The following is an 18,884-nucleotide window of genomic DNA, read 5'->3' as shown; positions in this document are numbered from 1 at the left end:
TGGCTTCTAGTCAGTGAGCCTCCTGACTCCCTTCTGCTCGTGCTTCCTGTCTCGTTTGTTGGGTTCAGCCCCAAACACTCTAGCACACTGACGTTTTCGAGGATAAATGATCCAGTGCCTGACCTCCCACTCTATGACCCAGAGTCTGGTGGCTCATGAAAGTGGTGGGGTCGGGTGTGGGGTGTGTGAGACTACAGGGTGGCAGTCTGGACCAAAAAGGGATTGTGACAAAAGTGGGGTCATGCCATCTGAGGCAGGATGGGGAAGGAGTGGAACTTGTTTCCAATATGGGAAGTGAACTGCACAATTTAAGGTCATACAATCGTGAGCAGGAGCCATGGGAACCTGTCTTCATCAGAGAAAACTTGTCCTCTTGGATTTATTTTCTCTAATCCTGTAACTCAGTGCAGAAGCCAACCTTCCTCCCTGGTTGTTTTCTCTTGAGGGTCCCCTTGTGTCTAAGAAAAATAAAACCCAAACAGAAATGTTTGCAAAATAGCTTCAAGCCTACACAGCAGGCCCCCAATTAATATCATCAGGCAATGGCCGGGGATAGTAAAATCACACCAAAATGGTGACACAAAATAGCTCAAATCTGCTGCCATCTACAAAACTCAATAATACAGATGCCCAGGTATCATCAAATCGGTGTCTGGTTCCCATGTGCAAGTTAGTTTCCAAATGAGTGTAAGATGTTTCTCTCCCTGGAACAGTTTAGAAGGAGCGGAGCAGAAGACTGCCCTCACTTCTGACACCATCTGCAGGTTCGCTGGGTGCCCAAAAAAACACACTCAGGTCTGACAGTCTGCTAGAAGGACTCACAGAACTCACTAAGAGCTGTTGTACTCACGGCTATGGTTTATTACAAGGAGAGAATACAGATGAAGATCAGCCAGGGGAAGAGATGCACAGGGCAGAATTCGGGAGGGTTCCAAACACGGGGCTTCCAGATGTCCTCTTTCTGCAGAGTCGTGGACAGCACTGACTCCTCCTGGCAACCATGTGTGACAATGGAGTAGTGTCAACCAGGGAAGCCCACCAGGGCCTTGAGTCCAGAGTTTTTATTGGGGCTCCATCATGTGGCATGACTGACCGCCCCCGTGGCTGATGTGTCTCCAGCCCCTTCAGACCCAAAGCCCCACCATGCATTGCATTGTTAGTGTGGCTCAAAGCTCTCACCCTAAATCACTGTTACTGTCTGGCTGGCCTGAAGCCCCCAGCAAACAAAGACACTCCTCTCAGCATGACGCTCCAAGGGCTTAAAGATCACCTCCCAGAAGCAAAGGCAGACCTGCCTTCGGGCAGGGTGAGCCTCTACTCCACACGCCCCCATTCTCCTCTTTTCCTTGGCTCCTGCTCTCAGGAGCCTGGCCGGCCTGGGCCTCTCCCTCAGGAGCAGCAGCCAGGCCGTCACTGCTCCTCAGGCCTGTCCCCGTGCTGCACCTGCCACCAAGCCTTTGCTCTTCTAGCAATCCTAAATATCAGCGGGATGATGGAGTACTTGCATGGTGACAGCGTGAACACAAATAACTACCTTGACATCTATGCTTGATTTTCCTCTAATACAACACCGAGGCACCTGCAGTGACTGTGACAGGCATTCACGATCACCTCATGACTGTGTGTTTTTCACATCTCAGCCAAACGCCCCTCCTGCAGTCAGGGATGTCCTCTCTCTGAGACTCTCATCAGACACCTGCCTTTCCTCGGTTTTTAAATTTCTGAGCATTAGATACTCCCAAAGCAACAATTCTTTCTTTTCCAAAATTACTTCTACTCTTTACACGTCTATCTCCCCTACAGTGGTCAATTTTTCTAGAGCAGGGGCTCTGTTCTAAGGTTCTCTTCCTGGCACCCTGCCTGGTACATAATAGGTGCCTAATTAATATCTGAGACAGAAATCAACACAAGTTTAAAGCAGTATTAGTAAATCATACTTTTAGTTCTGAAATATAGAAAACTTGAAGCCTACAAATAACCATTTGGGTAGTAGGAGGATAAAAGTAACATATATTTATATCTTCTTACACATGTCCCATATAACTGGAAGGATATTCAAATGATAACTATGTTGCCCGTGGGGAGCAGAACTGGGTAGCTGGGTGGCAGTGTGAAAAGAACACTTTCAATGGTACACCCTTCTATACTTTTTTGATTTTTGAACCATGTGAATATATTATATATTCCAAACAAGTTAATTTAAAAATTCTAGCAACAGGGCAATGATTTGTAAATTCTTTATTTTGGCTACTATCAGCTGCATTTATTACTACCAGGGATTTATAATAGCTCAGAGGGGAGTTATTCACTAGATATTCTGTTTTATTAGACACTAAAAATTAGGAACAGACTGGAGGGCATTCTGAATGTAATAAGAAGAAGAGAAAAGATGCTCAGGGGAGAACACGAGGTGTGCCCGTCCTTGTTATTAGGAAATGAGTTCAGATCAGATCTAACTTAAATGTCAGCCTCTCCAAAAAAGCTTTAGAAAAAAAAAAAAATCCCACAACAATTATTCACTGGACAGAAAAATGTCGATGTTTCTAGAAGAGATCTCCTTGACATGAAAGACCCAACTTAGGAACGACTATACATAGCACCAAGACAGAGCTGGGATCACGGCAGCCTGGCATCAATGAAGACACTATGGACACAGCACTCTCTAGGGCTAGCTCTCACTCACAGATGCATGAGTTGTTTTACGGCATAAAGAGGTTGTAGACGGTTCTCACGTAGATGTCATCCGGAGGAGGCTTCTTCTTGCTACCAGGCTCAAGAAATTTCTTAATTGTAGGGATATTACTTATTTTCACGGTGAACTCCTGAAAAAGGAAAAAACCCAAGAGTTCAAGGTTAACAGCAAGGGTATTATTTACTATGAAAATACAGTTGTGCAAAATGGCACATCAAAATCTGTCCAATAAATATCTGGTGCAGGGATTCAACCAGAACTGTAATCCTGCACCTGTTTAGTGTCTGATCTCTTGGTACAATTTATGTACAATCTCTGCCAACGAAGGCTAGACTCTAGATCAGGCTTTATGCAAACCGCACGGATCATACCAAGATGTGAGTTCTTTTCAGAAATGGAAAATAAAAAAGATACTTAGAATACGATTATGATACTTGCTTAAAGAGAAAAAAGGAATGAAAAAAAAGACGTGAAGTACCTTAAATCTACTGATATGCTCAGAAAAAATGCATGAGTCATTTAAATAAAGTACTTTAAAAAGTCATCAGATGGTACAATTTATATTTTAGGATTCAGCTTCCTTGGACTTTTTTACTCCTATTACCAAATGAATCCTCTTTCTGGCTGTGTGGGGGAAATGACCAGTTGCATTTTTTGTAGTCTAGGGCTCACATACCAGATACTTCTATCAACTGGAGTAGAAGGAAAAAAATCATATTTTTCATTCATAGAGTCAAATCTTACCAATTCTCAACAATTGAGAAGAAAAATCTATTTGACTTAGTGACAACTGTGAACTATATGAAGTGAATATTCAAAATATACAACTACTCTAATAAAATCTTTCAAAGTCAAGAGGTCATTTATTTAAAAAGCTACTACTCACTAAATGTATATTACACACAAAGTACAGCCTTAATTAAGCAGGCACACAAACACACACAAACATATGTCACTAATATTTAATAAAAACTCTCATAATTATGTCAATGCTATTTGAATATCACAATCTTCTCTTTTTATTACTTATTCGAGCTACTTGAACTATCTGATTTTGACTATTGTACCAATATTTAGGAGGTTGTTTCAGAGAATTTACCATTTCAAGGTTTACCGGGGGTTCATACTTGTCAAGTATAACGAAACTTTTGTGACTCTTGACTTTTTTTTTTACCCTTTAATCAATGCAGGAATGACCCTTTAATTCAACTCAGATCTGGTGCCAGATTCTGAAGTCCTTTAATATTGATGCTCGATCTGACCAGAGATTAAAATAGTATTTACATAGATGTGCCTAGGGTTTAAAAACAAGTTGTTAGCAGCATGGATGGAAAATACCAGTAGGTCCCTGGGCTATTTCAAGGATCTATTGGTATTAAAGTCAAATTAAAGAACCTCCGTCTCTGTGTCTGGAAGAAGGAACGAACAGATAGCTACACTACATAATGGCTGTTGGCCCTGTTGAAGATTTCTATTCTTGTTTTCTGGGTGTATGCCTTTAACTGGTGGCTCCTGTCCTCATCAGCATATCAAAATGCTGTTTACTAGACTTGGGAAAATTATTTTAAAAGGTATGTGTGTTACTTTTTGGAGATTAAGTGTGTGTCTCTCTTGTCTTTCGATAACTTGGTCAAAGATGTGTCGATTTGGTCCTTATCAGGGGTTGACCACCTCCTGCTATAGAGGACCAGTCAGTAAATATTTTAGGTTCTGCAGGCCCTATGGGTTCTAACAGAACGACTCAGCTGTGCCGTGGCAGCACTAACGCACAGACAATGTGTAAATGGATGGGCGTGGCTCTGCGCCCATAAAACTTATTTATGGACACTGAATTTTAAATTTCAGATGTCCTGAAATATTATTATTCTTTTGATATTTTTTCAACCATATAAAAATGTAAAAACCATTCTTAGCTCAAGAGCTGTACAAAAACAGGTAGCAGGCCCAATTTGGCCCAGGGGTGCCGCAGTTCGCCAACACCCCAGGATAGAGCAAGGCTGACCGGATTTAGAGATAAAAGGCTAACATTCTAGACGAAACTGAGGTACCCACTCACGAGGCTATCCTGACTGCTGACTTCCTTACCCTGGTCTCTCTTTCCTCATACGTATCTTTTTGAAGGCATCGGATGAAACTAGTGTTTTAAAGCCCTTTTCTGCTTCAAAATTCTATGATCAATCTTGCCAGAATAATACCGAGGAATAAGCTGAGCCACACGCAGTCTCTCCTTGGAATCTCTGGGAAGGAGAATGTGGGGGCTCTGTGGGGTAATGTTTACGATGCCTCTTCTTAGCTCTGGGAACTCAGGCTTGGACATTTCTAGTTGGAGACCACATTATTTCTGAGAATGGGAGCCACACTGACGATGAGACTGGTTTTGATGCTGACTCTCGAGCTCTGCCGTCAGAGAAAACCTCGTCCCTAGAAGTACTTCTACGGCAAGTGCCTATTGGCAACCTGTGTGGAGCTCGTTCCAAGAGTGTAGTTATGGAGCAAAACTAAGGTAAAGCTTCTTTCAGCTGGAGATGATCTTTCAGCTCTAAGAATCTGGGGAGCAGGAAAACAATTTCAAGTCTGTACCTTCATCTCATTTTACTAAGTAGAATTTTAAAAAACTACACACACATACACACACCCAGGCAACCAATCAACAGACACTGGAGGAAGGCCTAAGAGTTCTGGGCCAATCTTCTGAGACGCGGTTTTATTTACCTGGAGGTGAGGAAATGCAGACAGGATATTAGGAATTTTCTCTTCTAGAGCCAAAATGGTTTGGAGAAGAATTATGTCCGCGAGGCTCAGCTGATTACCAACAAGAAACCTTTGTCCGTGATCCCTTAAGACCTGCGGGATAGAAACGTCCTGCATCGGTTACAATTCTCGACATGGAGAAACTGACGGAGGTATTGGATCAGTGCAGTGTCTGAGAAGGCGTGAAACTAGGCCTTGTCCTTTCATCCTTTTATAAATAACATCAACTAAGAGGACGCTCCCTGTATCAGGAGAGAGAAACCAAAGGCGTAGAAATGAAAGCATCATTAAATATCTGCTTTACAGCAGAATGAGCCTGAAAAGAGGAAGGAAACATTCTGGATTTAGCACCCAGCGCTTTACAAGGGGACATCTACACCACGAATGCATCTACAGAAATGAATTAACCCTGATGAATTCAGGAGGCTGGGGGGCACGTGATGTAAGAAGTCAGCGATAGGTCCCGTCTAGGGAGTCCAACGTCGTCTGCCAGTTCTGGGTTTCTATGAGGGACTCATGGTCACAAACTAGATGCGACTATAAAAAAAGCAGACTTGCACATCTCCCAAGACAGAGAAAATTAAAAGCACGAGAGTTCATCTCGGCTCCTGTGTTGAGAGTAACCTACAGGTGCGGGTTCACAGGAACAGATGACAATCAGGGAGAGGCAAGAACAGTGGCAGAACAGAGGGGATCCCTTTGCAGTGGACTCTTAGATGCCCATGAGGGTGAGTTTGTGTGCACATGCGTGTGCATGTGTGTTTGACAGGGACTCTGTGTACGACTCCAAATTAAATACGACTCTGGAGCCAGAGTCGGAGAGTACAATGAATCCAGAATTTATAGTCAGAGGCCAGGGCTCCAATCCTGCCTCCAACCCTGGGCGCGTCACTCAGTCTCTCTGTGACTGTTTCATTATGTGTAAAAGAGAGGTAACAGTTTTTAGCTCATGTGTTGGGAGCAGCCTTGATGCACTCTGGGCCACAGGGACAGAAGAACCAGCAGTGACCTGTCTGCAAGGCACCTGTTCCTCCCTTATCACACATTTCTGCATTATATTTTATATTCACAAAGTGCCTATGGGCAGGAGACCATGAAACCAGGTGACAGAAAATACCGCTCCTTCATCTGAAATCTAATTCCGCAAGGATGGCCAGAAGAAGTCTGCCAATTCTAGGTTTACGTTCTGTTTTTTGATTGAAGCATTTAAAAATATTCCTCTCAGTTGAGGAAAAGAGGAGTTTGAAGCTCAGAAAAGCAGATATAGTAATAAGATGAGGAAAATAAAACAGAAACAAAAATAGCAAAGGGAAGAGAAATAGAACAGCAATGGCTCTTTTCTTCCAATAGCACATCTGACACACATTGCCCGTTAAAGAAACGACCATGGAGTGGAAGAATGAAGCAATTAGGGAGTTTCTGCTTTTCTGTATCCTACACATGTGGGCACCTGGTGAATGTGCAGGAACAGTAATGCACACATGGGGTGAGCCCATATTTCTCCAGGCTTCCGAATAATGTGGTCCTAGTAGAGTCTGAGGGGCTCCAAGACATCCTGGCCTTGTGCTGGTGGCCACTGTCCGCTCTCAGGTGTCCAGTGGGGTTAGTCCAACGGGGCTCAGCTTTACCCAGCCCTGAGCAGCAAGGGGCATGGTGGCAGCTGCTTTGTGGTCGGGTTATGCTGTGCACATAGGCTTCTCTGCCACCTACCTTTTCAAACACAGGAAAGTATCTAATGATAGCCTTCTGGGCCATGTTGACCACTTCTTTTTGCTGATCATCTGGTTTTAGGAAAGGATGCATGATGATCAATTCCAGCAGATCCAGCGTCCCCTCCACATACATGTCAATCCTTAAAACAAAAAAGCAGCTTTCTCAGTTTCCTCTCTTTGAACTCATCGGTTTTTACCACTAAGAATTGAGAGTGCTTTCCTCTTAAGGCTCTGGCAACTTAAGTACCATGAAGCATTTACCCACATCTGTCTCTTAAGAGCAAAGATGCAAAGTCACTTCTAGTTGTAATTCACAAAATCATTTGGAAAAATTTGTCACAAATCAGAAAGCACAATAGTCCCTCCTCCACCCGCATCCTGCACCCATGCTGTGTGGGTGGAACTTCACATTTATGAAAAGAGTGCATATCATTTATGGAATGCTTGGTATGTACCAGGCAGAGTGCTAAACACTCTACAGCCAATATGTCACTGAATCCTGTGACATTATGAGGAACGTGCTATTAATATCCTATTGTACAGGAAACTCATCAGGACCCTGGAACTTAGCATTTTTCCTAGTATCATACATCGAGCAGATACAAGGACCAGGCTTTGAGTTCACATTATAATCCAGTGCACGGTATCCCAGTCCTTGCATGTCACAGCAGCTTTCTGTTCCTAATACTCAATGACAATCAATTTGCAAGAAAGGCAAAAGCAGCATCAAAGTGTTTAAAGATGTTGAAACCTGAATCCATCACACCCCAGGGTCAGGATCCAATATCTGAATTCAACTGCTTTCTATCATTTTACTCAGACTCTCTGTCCTGATTTTCCCACTGGTTTTTGTTCCCTGTTCACACTAATGACACAAGACATAAAGCAGTCAGGATGCGCTGGAGAGGACTGCTAATCAGCTAGGGTGTCAGCAAGCTGACAAACAAGAACGCTCGAGAGGAGCCTCAGTACAGGGTTCTCTCCTTGAGGTCCTTGCCAAAGAGGTGGTGCTTGTCCGCTATGTAGTGGAGGATGCTGCGGGTCTGCACCAGCTTCATCCCGTCAATTTCAACCATCGGCACTTGTTGGAACAACAGGTGGTTACCTGAGGATGGAAGCTCAGAGTTACAAGTAATCTCTTCCCTGTTCCCCCTCCCCTAAAAAGGTGCTCTATTGAATGATAAAGGACAGTGGGGTGACAGTCTTAGGAAAGAGCGTAAAGCTCCCTGATGACAGATAACCTTAACTTCATTCAGGGAAGCAGATTTAGCCATAAAGCAGCCCCAACACTAGCACTGTTCTAAACCTTCCCTTTTCATTTTCACCCCAGGAAAAAATAACTACCCACGGTGAGAAGGGGTAGGGGGAAATGGAGTGAAGATATTTCTTCAGAGCTGCACTGGGCAACAGTAGCCAGTAGCTGCATGTGTCTACTTAAATTTAAATTAATTAGAATTTTAAAAAATTTCTAATTCAATTCCTTAGACACAATAGACACATTTCAAGTGCTCGGCAGGCACATATGGCTTAGTAGCTACTACTCTGGACTGTGTACAATGGAACATTTCCATCACTGTAAAATGCCGTACTGACAGCACTACTTTAGACATCTGATCATGAAAGCTAAGTCACCAGCTGATACTTACCCATATAGGCTTGGTTTTTCTCTTCCACAGCCACATACCACTTACTACCAAGTATGCTGTCACTGGTCCCAAAGTAATCCATTACTTTCTGCAACAAACCTATGTCAAACACTTTCCACGTACCAAACCCAGGGAGAGATGCAAGTATAGGCTACAGCCTAGCCCTTGAGTGGCTCAGTGTCTGGGGCATATGAAGGCAGAGGGGAGATGAGTATTCAGCACATGCCTGGTGACGTCAGGCAGTGTCATACATGACAGGTGGCATGAGACCCCCTAGAGCTGGTCCCTCTCAAGGGAGCGTTGAGTTAAGCCTGGGGACCCCTGCTGGTGGCTGGGAGGGAGCTGCATGCAGGTTTAGGGGGTATTCCTTCTGGGGCCTGGGCACGGAGGGAGTAGGGCTGACCCGGAGTTAAAGGGGGCCTTTCAGTGATTTTGTTTCTGTTTGGTATTTACTTTCAGAAATGCAGCCCAGTGTAAATGGGGACTTTCAGCTACATACTTCAAGCATGCGCCAATGCCTCAGATAATTTGGAGAGGGCAAGGAGGGGAAGATGAAGAGGAGGGAAGGGATGAGGGAGAGGAAGAAAGGGGGAAAAGAGGGCAGAGGGTTGGAGAACAGGATGAAGAAGAGCTGTCCACCTGGATGCAGGAAGGAACTGCTCCCTCCCTTTAGCTGGTTCTTAAAGAATTACTAAATAAGAAGCGATTTCTTGGCAATTTCAGCTGTTATTTCCTCCTGCCTGTCTGGTTTTAGGATACTGTTCTGAAGGTCTGGTGTCAGCAGCATCTTTGCCCTTCCACACACATATCAGTTCTTAAAAAAAAAAAAATCAGTATTACCAACCGTTGTCTCACTTCCATACTCACCATCCTGCAACTTCTGCAGCTGATCTTTTGTTTCTAAGAATTCTTCATCGAACTAAATTTTAAAAGACACCACCCCCCCCCCCAAAAGAAGGGAAATGTCATTACAGGTTCAGGACTGAAACAAGCAAGTTAAATTTCCTCAAAAGCAGAGAGAAAGAGCACACTTAACATCCACATTTTGGTTTCTAAATATTAATGCCCACTGGATGGAAATCAGGACTCCTGGGAGAAAAGGTGGACTCTGTTCTCTCAGACAGCGAGGAAGTGCTCAAATGCGAGGAAGTGCGAGAAATGTCAAAGGCAAAGGCACACAGGATGCTACTTGAGAGAGAGAATCCCTAGCCAAATCTGTGACAATTCAAGCATCAAAAAGAGTAAGGTCAATTATGGATTACAACACACACACACACACACACACAAATCCCTGTGTCCATAAATGATGATACTAAAATAAAGGGAGAAGGAAAAGCTCCTTTTTACAGAAGAATTAGTGCTAACTCATATAGAATTATTGCTAATTAATGATAAAAATAGGAAGTCACCAATTTGCAACCTACAATGTAATAATTGATTCTTGTGTGTGTGTGTGTTTGAGGAAGATTAGCCCTGAGCTAACTACTGCCAATCCTCCTCTTTTTTGCTGAGGAAGACTGGCCCTGAACTAATATCCATGCCCATCTTCCTCTACTTTATATGTGGGACGCCTACCCCAGTATGGCTTTTGCCGAGTGGTGCCATGTCCGCATCCGGGATCCGAACCGGCAAAACCCGGGCCACTGAGAAGCAGAACGTGCACACTTAACCACTGCGCCACCGGGCAGGCCCCTAATAATTGATTCTGATAAGGACCAGAATGGATACTGAAATCCTTAGGTCATGGGGCACAGGATACTCGCAATCTCAAAGGATCACCCCACAAGTTAATTATGACAAAGGAAAAATATCTTGTAATGGAGAGATCTGTCAAACCAAGTGGTCAAACGTAGTTCCCCACTGGGGGCCACTCTGAGAGGTCATGTGCTTCCTGCCGTGACACAATGAGAAGGGCACAGGAACACTGTGGAAACATTGTCAAAAACATTTAACCTGGATCTCATTGCAAGGTGAAAATCAGCCATATCCAGAATGTGGGACATTCTGCCACAGAAATGGCCCCGACTCTTTTAAAGAGTCAAGGGCATAGGGGAAAAAAAGAAGGAGACACTGTTCTAGCTGAAAAGAAACTAAAGAGATAGAACCACCAAATGCCTGAATCTTGATTAGATCTTGGATGGAGGGGTGTGGGTGGACAGCTACAACTGCAAAACAGGTACAAAACAGTCATACACACATTTGGGGGACAATGGGGAACTTTTCCATAATGACTGTGTAGTAGATATTGTAAAACTAGTATTAATTTTCTTAGTTGTGACAATGATATTGTGGTTATTATAACAATTATTTATTCTTCCTTAGGAGGAAGATACATGCTGATATCTGCAACTTTCTTTCAAAGGATTGGGGGTGGGGTAGGGAGCAGAGAGAGGAAGGGAGAAATCAAATGTAGCAAAATGTTAACAACCGGTGAATTTAATTGAAAGGTGTCCATTGTATCATTACAACTTCTCTGTAGGTTTGAAAGTTTCAAACTAAAAAGTTAGGGGAGGGGCCAGCCCAGTGGTGTAGTGGTTAGGTTTGGGCTCAGCTTCAGGCACCAGGGTAGGTGGGTTCGGGTCCTGGGTGTGGACCTACACACCGCTAATCAAGTCATGCTGTTGCAGCGTCCCACGTATAAAACAGAGGAAGACTGGCACAGATGTTAGCTCAGGGACACTCTTTCTCACCAAAAAAAAAGTTATGGGAAAAAAAGAAGCAGTGAAAACAGGTTCCTCTTCACGTGACATACAAAACACGTTCTAAGGCACTAATGGACTTCACGTCAGAAACAGGAGGGAAGCCTCCTCCCGCTGAGTCCTCAGAGGGTTCTCTACCTGTGTCTGTCCCTGCACTGCCCCCTCAAGGCATCCGAGGGGGGACAGAGCTGACCAGCACACAACTGGCACTTCTCCCCTCCTCCATCCCAACCAGCTGACCTGGGGGGAGAATCGGAGTGATGGGATGTTGGCATGGCTTCTCTTACTCCCCAGGGTCCTCGTGGTGTGAGGAGAGGGGTCTCAGGGCCCCCTGGAGGCCCTCGATCTGGTGCCCACAGAGCAGTAGCCGCAGGGCAAGAATGTCCCGGGCATTTGTCCAAACGCCTAGCTGCTCACACGTGATGCAGGTGGTGCCCCCTCCACACTACTGCTCTCAAACCTTCATGACTGTGACCATTTAAAGCACACAAGGAAGTGCGGGGGTGGGTGTTAGACCCAGGCCCCCCGCTCCGATACTCAATGCAGTAGCTGGCAGAGACCAGAAAGATACATTTTTTAAAACAAATTCTTCCAAACAGTTCTGATTCTGAATTTTGACTTCTGGAGACACATATGCAAAATGTGTGCTCTCTCTGACTAGAGAAACTCTCTCGTGTCAAGCTTTACAAAACTACTGGGCAGCAAGAAGAAACTGGCACCGGAATGGGAGATGAGAGGGTGGGAAAGAGAGGAAAGACAAACATCACAAGGCAGAGCTGGGAGGGTGCCTGGCGACTCTCGTCTGAGCACTGCTCAAGCGATGAGCACAGAGGCAGCGTCCAGGTTTCTGTCTGCACAACCAGGGTACTGTTCCCACCTGGGGTCTTTGGAGCACTGCCCTCCCCACACCACAGCACCCCCTCTTTCAAGTGAATTGCCCAGAAGTCCTGAATTAGGAGTCTGTGGCCTTAAGTCTCCTCTTCAACATGTGTCAATCTCCCTCTTAACAAGGAGGACCTGACTGGGTTTCTGGGGGGTCACCAGGCAAATGAAGCCCCGAGCAGCGAAGAAGCAACATTCAGCTCAGAACAATGTCTAAGGTCTCAAATCAAGTGACTGAGACCGAGGACGCCGACTCCCCGAATTAGGACAGGCTGCCTTTCAGCAGGTGTCAGTTACCCAGTTATTCAGGTGTGTGTGCTTGTGTGCTTTACACCACAGGGGCAACCCAACACTGTGACCCTGGGAGTCATGAGCTGTCCCTCTGTCCTGACTGTTTCACATCTACATGAGCACAAACTGAGCTAAAAATATCTTTTGGCAAAGAAATGGGGAGGGACACCCACCCCTCAATACCACCTTTTGGGAATTGCTCCTGTAAACCATATGGTCAGCCCTAGTGAGGGAGGCCAGTCTAGCTCCCCCCACCCTGGTCAGAACGGTGGGCTCGGGAACCAAGCTGGGCGAACTATTCTACCCCACCTGCCTGCCTGGTCTAGGGTAGTGGGTCATATCACCCAAGTTCTTTTTTGTTTGACTTATTTAGGGTGGAGTTTCTATTACTGCAACCAAGAATCTTGACTCACAGGAGAGTAGGAGGGACAGGACAGAATGAAGACAGGGAAGAGAGGGGATTTGACAAGGGGTTATATTACATACACATATAAGACAAACACTGCAAAACCTATTAAATAAACCAGAACTGCAAACTCAGAGGCATACAGGAGTTAGATGGTTGACATAAATAAGCTGACCAGGTTTAGGTGATGGGACCAAGAATTTTTTCACCCTCCTCTTAACAAATGAGAAAACATGTCCTGAGCCAAGAGGGAGTGATGGGGACCGTGATGAATTAGAAAGGTCCATCCACAGTGTGGTCCTTACTCAGATTCAGCTATTGCTGCCCTGTGGAAATGAGGGTCCAGTATTATCAGATCTTCTTCCCATTTCTCAAGAGAAGTCAGAAATTAGAATTTAAATACAAAAATTTAGAAAATTGTCAAACACTGTGTGGCAAGTTATAATGATCTGCAAAGAAACCAAAACCAAACCAACCAAACAAAAAACAAAACCCCAAAGCCATCAACCTTCATTTGTCATCTCTGGAGGTTGCTACGGTAACGCCTCATTATTCTGAAAATTGAAAGAGACCGAATCAAGCATTTATTTTGCCTTTCCTATCTGAACTGTACTTCAAGGCAATTAAATAGTTAACAAGCAAAAAATTACTCTTTACAAGAGAACCACAGTTAATAAATTCAGGTGAAATGGCAGAAATAGAAAAATCGCCATTTTGCCATCCCTAACAATGATGACAATCAACAGCTGCTAAAACCACTAGTTGCAAGTGTAATGGAGGAAACTTTCCAATGCGCGGATCAGGCTGACGTCACTGGAACACACGGATCAAGCTCAGCGTTGCTGAAAACGAGACAGTCAGACATCATGCACCCCCTGATGTTGTACAAGAGAAATGTGTTCACAGCATCACCTCTGACGCAGTCTGGTAGGAAAAAAATTAGGAGAGAGAAAGAAAAAAAGGAGCCTGGATTTATCAGGGTCCAACGGCAGTTTACAGGAAATATGGAGAATAAAGGAACATGTTAAAATGAGGGTAAATCAGCCAAATCCAGAATGGGGGAAATTCTACAGGGCAGTTTCTTCCACAAATAAATGGCACCAGAAACAAATGCAGACACTTAGCACCCGGATCTTGGCTGCTAATACCATGTTCTAATAAAAGGGGCCAGGGCTCCTTGGAGGCACACCGGATTCTAGGACGAGGGCAAATTAAATATAAGGTGAGCTTGGAGCATCTTGTCGTATCAGAGAGTAAGGAAGTGCTGAAGGGAAAAAAAAGAAAAAGAAGGATGGGGCTTTGTGGAAAGAACACAAGAGCCACCTGAAAGAGCCCCAGTGGCCAGAGCTGGAGCAATTCGAGCAACAAAATAAAGTACTATTGGATTTTAATCCAAAATATAAAATAAATATACTTAAGTCCACACTGATATAAACAAACGATCGAATAAATAAATAAGTGAAGAGGAAAAAGATAATCTTCCTTACGCAAGAATTCTAAATGTAGATACTCTCCCCTCAGGAGTTGGAGCTTAATTCCCATCCTTTGGAGTGTAGGCTGAACTTAATGATTCGCTTCCAAAGGACCAAAGGAAAAATAGTCACTTTACAGTGAAGAAACCTGGCAGACACCATGTTAACCAAATGACCAAGGTTAACAGCACCCATGATAGTTCATTTTAATATCATGGAACCCCTAACACGAGGCAATAAGAAGGGTACTTCATCTCTTTGGTATTCTTCCCCCAAAACCCCAAACCCCAGAGTAATCATGAGAAAAACATCAGACAAACCCAAACTGTGGAGGATTCCACAAAAACCCTGACCAATACTTTCCAAAACTGTCAAGGCTGTGAAATAAAGGAAAGACTGAGAAACTGCCACAGATTGAGGGAGACTAAGGAAATTTAGTGATTAAATATAATGTTGGATCCTGAAACAGTAAAAAGGCATTAGTGGAAAAATTAATTAAATTTGAATGAAGTCTGTAGTTTAGTTGTGCACCAACGTTAATTTCTTAGTTTTGACTCGGTTATGTAAGATGTTGTTAGTAGGAGAGACTGAGCGACAGTCATGTGGGAACACCCTGCACTATCTTCATAAGTTTTCTATTAATCTAAAATTATTTCCAAACGTAAAGTTAATTTTTCTAAAATGCAGAGAAAATCTTAGAAATTTTTAAAATACTGAAAGAAACCTAACCAAATGCAATGCGTGGACCTGATTTCAATCCAGTCGGGGACAAAGTAACTATAAAAAGAACTGTTTGAGACAATTAGGACTAAGTGCCAGATGCTAATAAGGAATTGTTAATTTTGTTGGGTGTGGTGATGGTATTGTGGTTATGTTCTAAAATCCTCATCTTTTAGAGATAAAAACTGAAGTACTCAAAGATGAAATGGTATGTATTTTGCTTTAAAGAACCCAGTCCCATAGAACAAGTGGAGGGGACGAGAGAGACGAACAAAGTCAGCAAAGAGCTAATGACCCAGCTGGGTGAAAGGTGCATGGAATCCACGGACGTTCTCTCTACCTTTGTTCGTATTTGAAAATTTCCATAAATAAGAAGGTAAAAGAACAGAACCAAAAGAAAAACAAAAATACTGTGGGCCAAAGTAGACACGTATGCAGACAAAATAGCAGGCTGCCAGTTTGAAGCCATCAAAGTAAACAGGAAATTTACCTAGAGAATGTATAATTAAAAAGTTCTGGGAGTAACTGGCAAATTTCAGGTTCACTGCTTTTCTCCTTATTAATTTATTGGTAGTAGATCAGAAGTCAATGATTAAGCAACAGTCAAGAGTAAAACAGAATTCCATTAACGACATTCCATTTATAAAGAAAAACCCCCTTGAAAGGAAGAACTCAGATTCTGACTCAAGGAAGCATGCCTGCAATATTAGTGGGAGAAGACCAGAACAGGGCTCCGCCATTTATGTTTTCCTCAAAGGTCTCAAGGCTGTACGACAAATCTGTGAAGAAACAAGGCAGGGTACCTCGACTCCAGCAGCGGCTAAAACCCATCTTACGGATTCCATCCGACCTCTCCCGTTCGGATAATGGAGCTTGGGCTTCGCTGCCATGATGGCCTTGCAGGCTTTCTGAAAAACAAATCCAGCAGCTCCTCGCTCACGAACAACAGTCTCAATTTCGTGTCCTCAACCCAGTGCTCAGGCTAAACGAATATTCGGGATTTGGGCACAGGAAACTGACTTTTTTTTTTTATTACTGCGTTTTCCCTCACTCCATAAAAACACGCCACCATTTTAAAATATTTAAAAATAACAACCATCTTTGTTGGTTTTCATATTGTTTCTATTTATGATTTCTTATTCTGGGTCTTGGGAAGCTGGGGCCATTTGCTGAAAAGACATTTGGGCTAGCAGTACGTTACTTCACAGATTCAGAACATCATATAATTTGACCTTGAAAAATCTTAGATTTTCCAAATGCAACCCGGAGAGGCCAGACGCGGAGGAGAGTTACACACCCCCTGGAACCTCTGCAAGTATTCGCACTTTCACATGCATCATCATATTTAATTATCCCAGCAAATGGGAGGTGGATGGGCTAAGTATTACGACTGTCTGCAAAACGTGCGTCTCTCGCCACGTCTGCGGTAGCCGCCCCCGGGTCCCACAGGTCCTCCGCCCCCACTGGGAGATGAGCCCCCTCTTGCGAGGGCGCCCAGGCCACGCACTCGGCCCCCCGAGACTAGCCTCCCGAGAACTCCACGCCCCCGTTCAGCCCACGCTGGGCCCGGCCCGGGAAGATCCGAGCCTGGCTTCCACCAGTGGATTCAGACTCCGCAGAGCGGGTTAATGGAAATACGCACAGAGCCAAGAAAGACCCCAACCCCAGCCCACGTCTGCCCAGATGGGGGCGGGGGCGCAAAGGACAAGAGGGAGGGAGACAAGAGAAGGATTGAATGAGGGGGTGGTCACTGGATGGATGGGAGAGTTAGAGGCTCGGAGCTTAGAGAGGACGGGGGAGGGGAAGAGAAACAACAGAGGAAGGGGCGCCGGAGGGCAGCAGCGGAGACAGACCTGGAATCCGCTCGGAGAACCCGGAGCCGCACAAAGTCGGCGGCGAGCGGTCAGCAGCCAGGCGGGAGCAGCAGGCGGTCCGAGCGCGCTCACGGTGGGCGAGGCTCCGGAAAGATTTCACCAATAGAGACGGCGGTGTTTAGCATGCCCCACCCATCTGCAAGGCATTGTGGATAATATAAAAACATCTCCAATTTAAGTCAATTTAAACATCAATTTTAGAGTTTGAAGGATGAAATAACCTTTAGAATGTTAGTTAGATTTGGACTTTTAGCTGAAGGTTCCTGCTAGAGACCAGGCATAGTAAACAACTCGACCTATGCGTAAAGGCACAATTTTCTACAGGCTTATATACCTCGTGCTCGATCCTGCTGCCTCGGATGTGAGGGCGATCTGGCTGCGACATCTGTCACCCCATTGATCGCCAGGGTTGATTCGGCTGATCTGGCTGGCTAGGCGGGTGTCCCCTTCCTCCCTCACCGCTCCATGTGCGTCCCTCCCGAAGCTGCGCGCTCGGTCGAAGAGGACGACCTTCCCCGATAGAGGAGGACCGTTCTTCGGTCAAGGGTATACGAGTAGCTGCGCTCCCCTGCTAGAACCTCCAAACAAGCTCTCAAGGTCCATTTGTAGGAGAACGTAGGGTAGTCAAGCTTCCAAGACTCCAGACACATCCAAATGAGGCGCTGCATGTGGCAGTCTGCCTTTCTTTTGACGATACAACCAAGATACTTTTTTTTTTTAACGAAACGAAACAGGGAGTACACCTGCATTTAGCACACTAACGACTTGTAAATTCCAGCTATCAGGTAATTCGTATAAAAGGTACATATAGCAAATTGTTGAAAAGTAAGTATGCAGAGTGCCATATATAACATATAAGTGCTGTTAATGCATATTTTATTAAGCGGTAGAACTTAATTTCTCGTTTTGTGTATATCTGTGCATATATTTATTTTTTTACTGTGCATAGCACCATCCTGGATGGGAGGAAGATGGGGGGGCTTGAGGTGGAGGTGTCAATGGGCTAAAAAAGTAATTTGGCTGGTAAATAAGTTAAAACTTTTAAACATGTTTCAAAACCATCTAGGCTATCATATAGTATATTCACATGAATTTTAAATTTAAAAATATGTATCTTCAAAAAACTTAAAAACAATTTCTTATTCTTAGAGGCAGCTTCTGCTCTCTCGGTGTTGTTGACTATTGTTTTCACCCAGGAGGGGCTCCTGAGAGCACCTGGCTTGAGAAGACCGGGGTGCTGATGAATCGCAGCAACTAGTACGATCATGTTTTCGGTAGATTTTTCCGACAGAAGTGTGGAGAATGAATTGGGACAGTGCAGGGTGGAGAAAGAGAGACCTGTTGAATGTCCATGTGAATCAAAGTAGCATCGTGAGTTTGAAGAAGACGGATAAGAAAAGGTGAAATATTAAGGAGGTGGAGGTTTTACCAACCAAGTAGAAGCAAGTAGAGGAAAGGAGGAAGAGAAAAGTCCAGAATGATGAGCCTCTCCAAACACACACACACACACACACACACACCTCCTTTCCCATCCTCATCTATTTTTCATAACATTTATTATCTAACATACTATATATTTTATTTATTTTATCTGTCTGTAGATTTGATAGAATATAAATTCCATGAGGTTAGAGATTTTCATATTTTTAAAATATACTTTTGTATATCCTGCTCCTAGCACCATACTTAGCAGAGAGTAGGCATTCAGAGAATATTTGTAGAAGGAAGAAAGGAAGGAG

The 18,884-nt window shown here is 44.2% G+C and overlaps 1 protein-coding gene across 1 annotated transcript; it reads right to left on the bottom strand.

The window, feature by feature from the left end:
• Positions 1–835: 835 nt before the first annotated feature.
• GSTA4 (glutathione S-transferase alpha 4) lies at positions 836–17,619 on the bottom strand. Its single transcript, XM_014863884.3, has 9 exons — positions 17,480–17,619; positions 17,125–17,281; positions 16,075–16,179; positions 9,669–9,720; positions 8,128–8,260; positions 7,154–7,295; positions 5,405–5,536; positions 2,684–2,822; positions 836–991 (listed from the first exon to the last, which is right to left on the bottom strand). Exons 3-8 carry the CDS (start codon positions 16,159–16,161, stop codon positions 2,700–2,702), a joined length of 669 nt encoding a protein of 222 aa, XP_014719370.1. The 5' UTR covers positions 16,162–16,179; positions 17,125–17,281; positions 17,480–17,619; the 3' UTR covers positions 836–991; positions 2,684–2,699.
• Between the last annotated feature and the right edge of the window lie 1,265 nt (positions 17,620–18,884).

Source organism: Equus asinus, chromosome 8, assembly GCF_041296235.1.
Source record: "Equus asinus isolate D_3611 breed Donkey chromosome 8, EquAss-T2T_v2, whole genome shotgun sequence".
Lineage (NCBI taxonomy): Eukaryota > Metazoa > Chordata > Mammalia > Perissodactyla > Equidae > Equus > Equus asinus.
Note: the sequence above shows the minus strand (reverse complement) of the source record. Positions and strands in the feature narration are given on the sequence as shown.

What these genes read in the sequence shown, in the direction of transcription:
- GSTA4 (XM_014863884.3), bottom strand. Translation starts at nt 16,161, where the DNA reads ATGGCAGCGAAGCCCAAGCTCCATTATCCGAACGGGAGAGGTCGGATG. An exon ending in GACCTCAAGGAGAGAACCCT is followed by an intron (nt 7,296 to 8,127) that starts GTACTGAGGCTC and finishes TTTTGTTTTAAG; the next exon opens with GATTGACATGTATGTGGAGG. An exon ending in CTGCATTTCCTCACCTCCAG is followed by an intron (nt 2,823 to 5,404) that starts GTAAATAAAACC and finishes TTCCTTTTTCAG; the next exon opens with GAGTTCACCGTGAAAATAAG.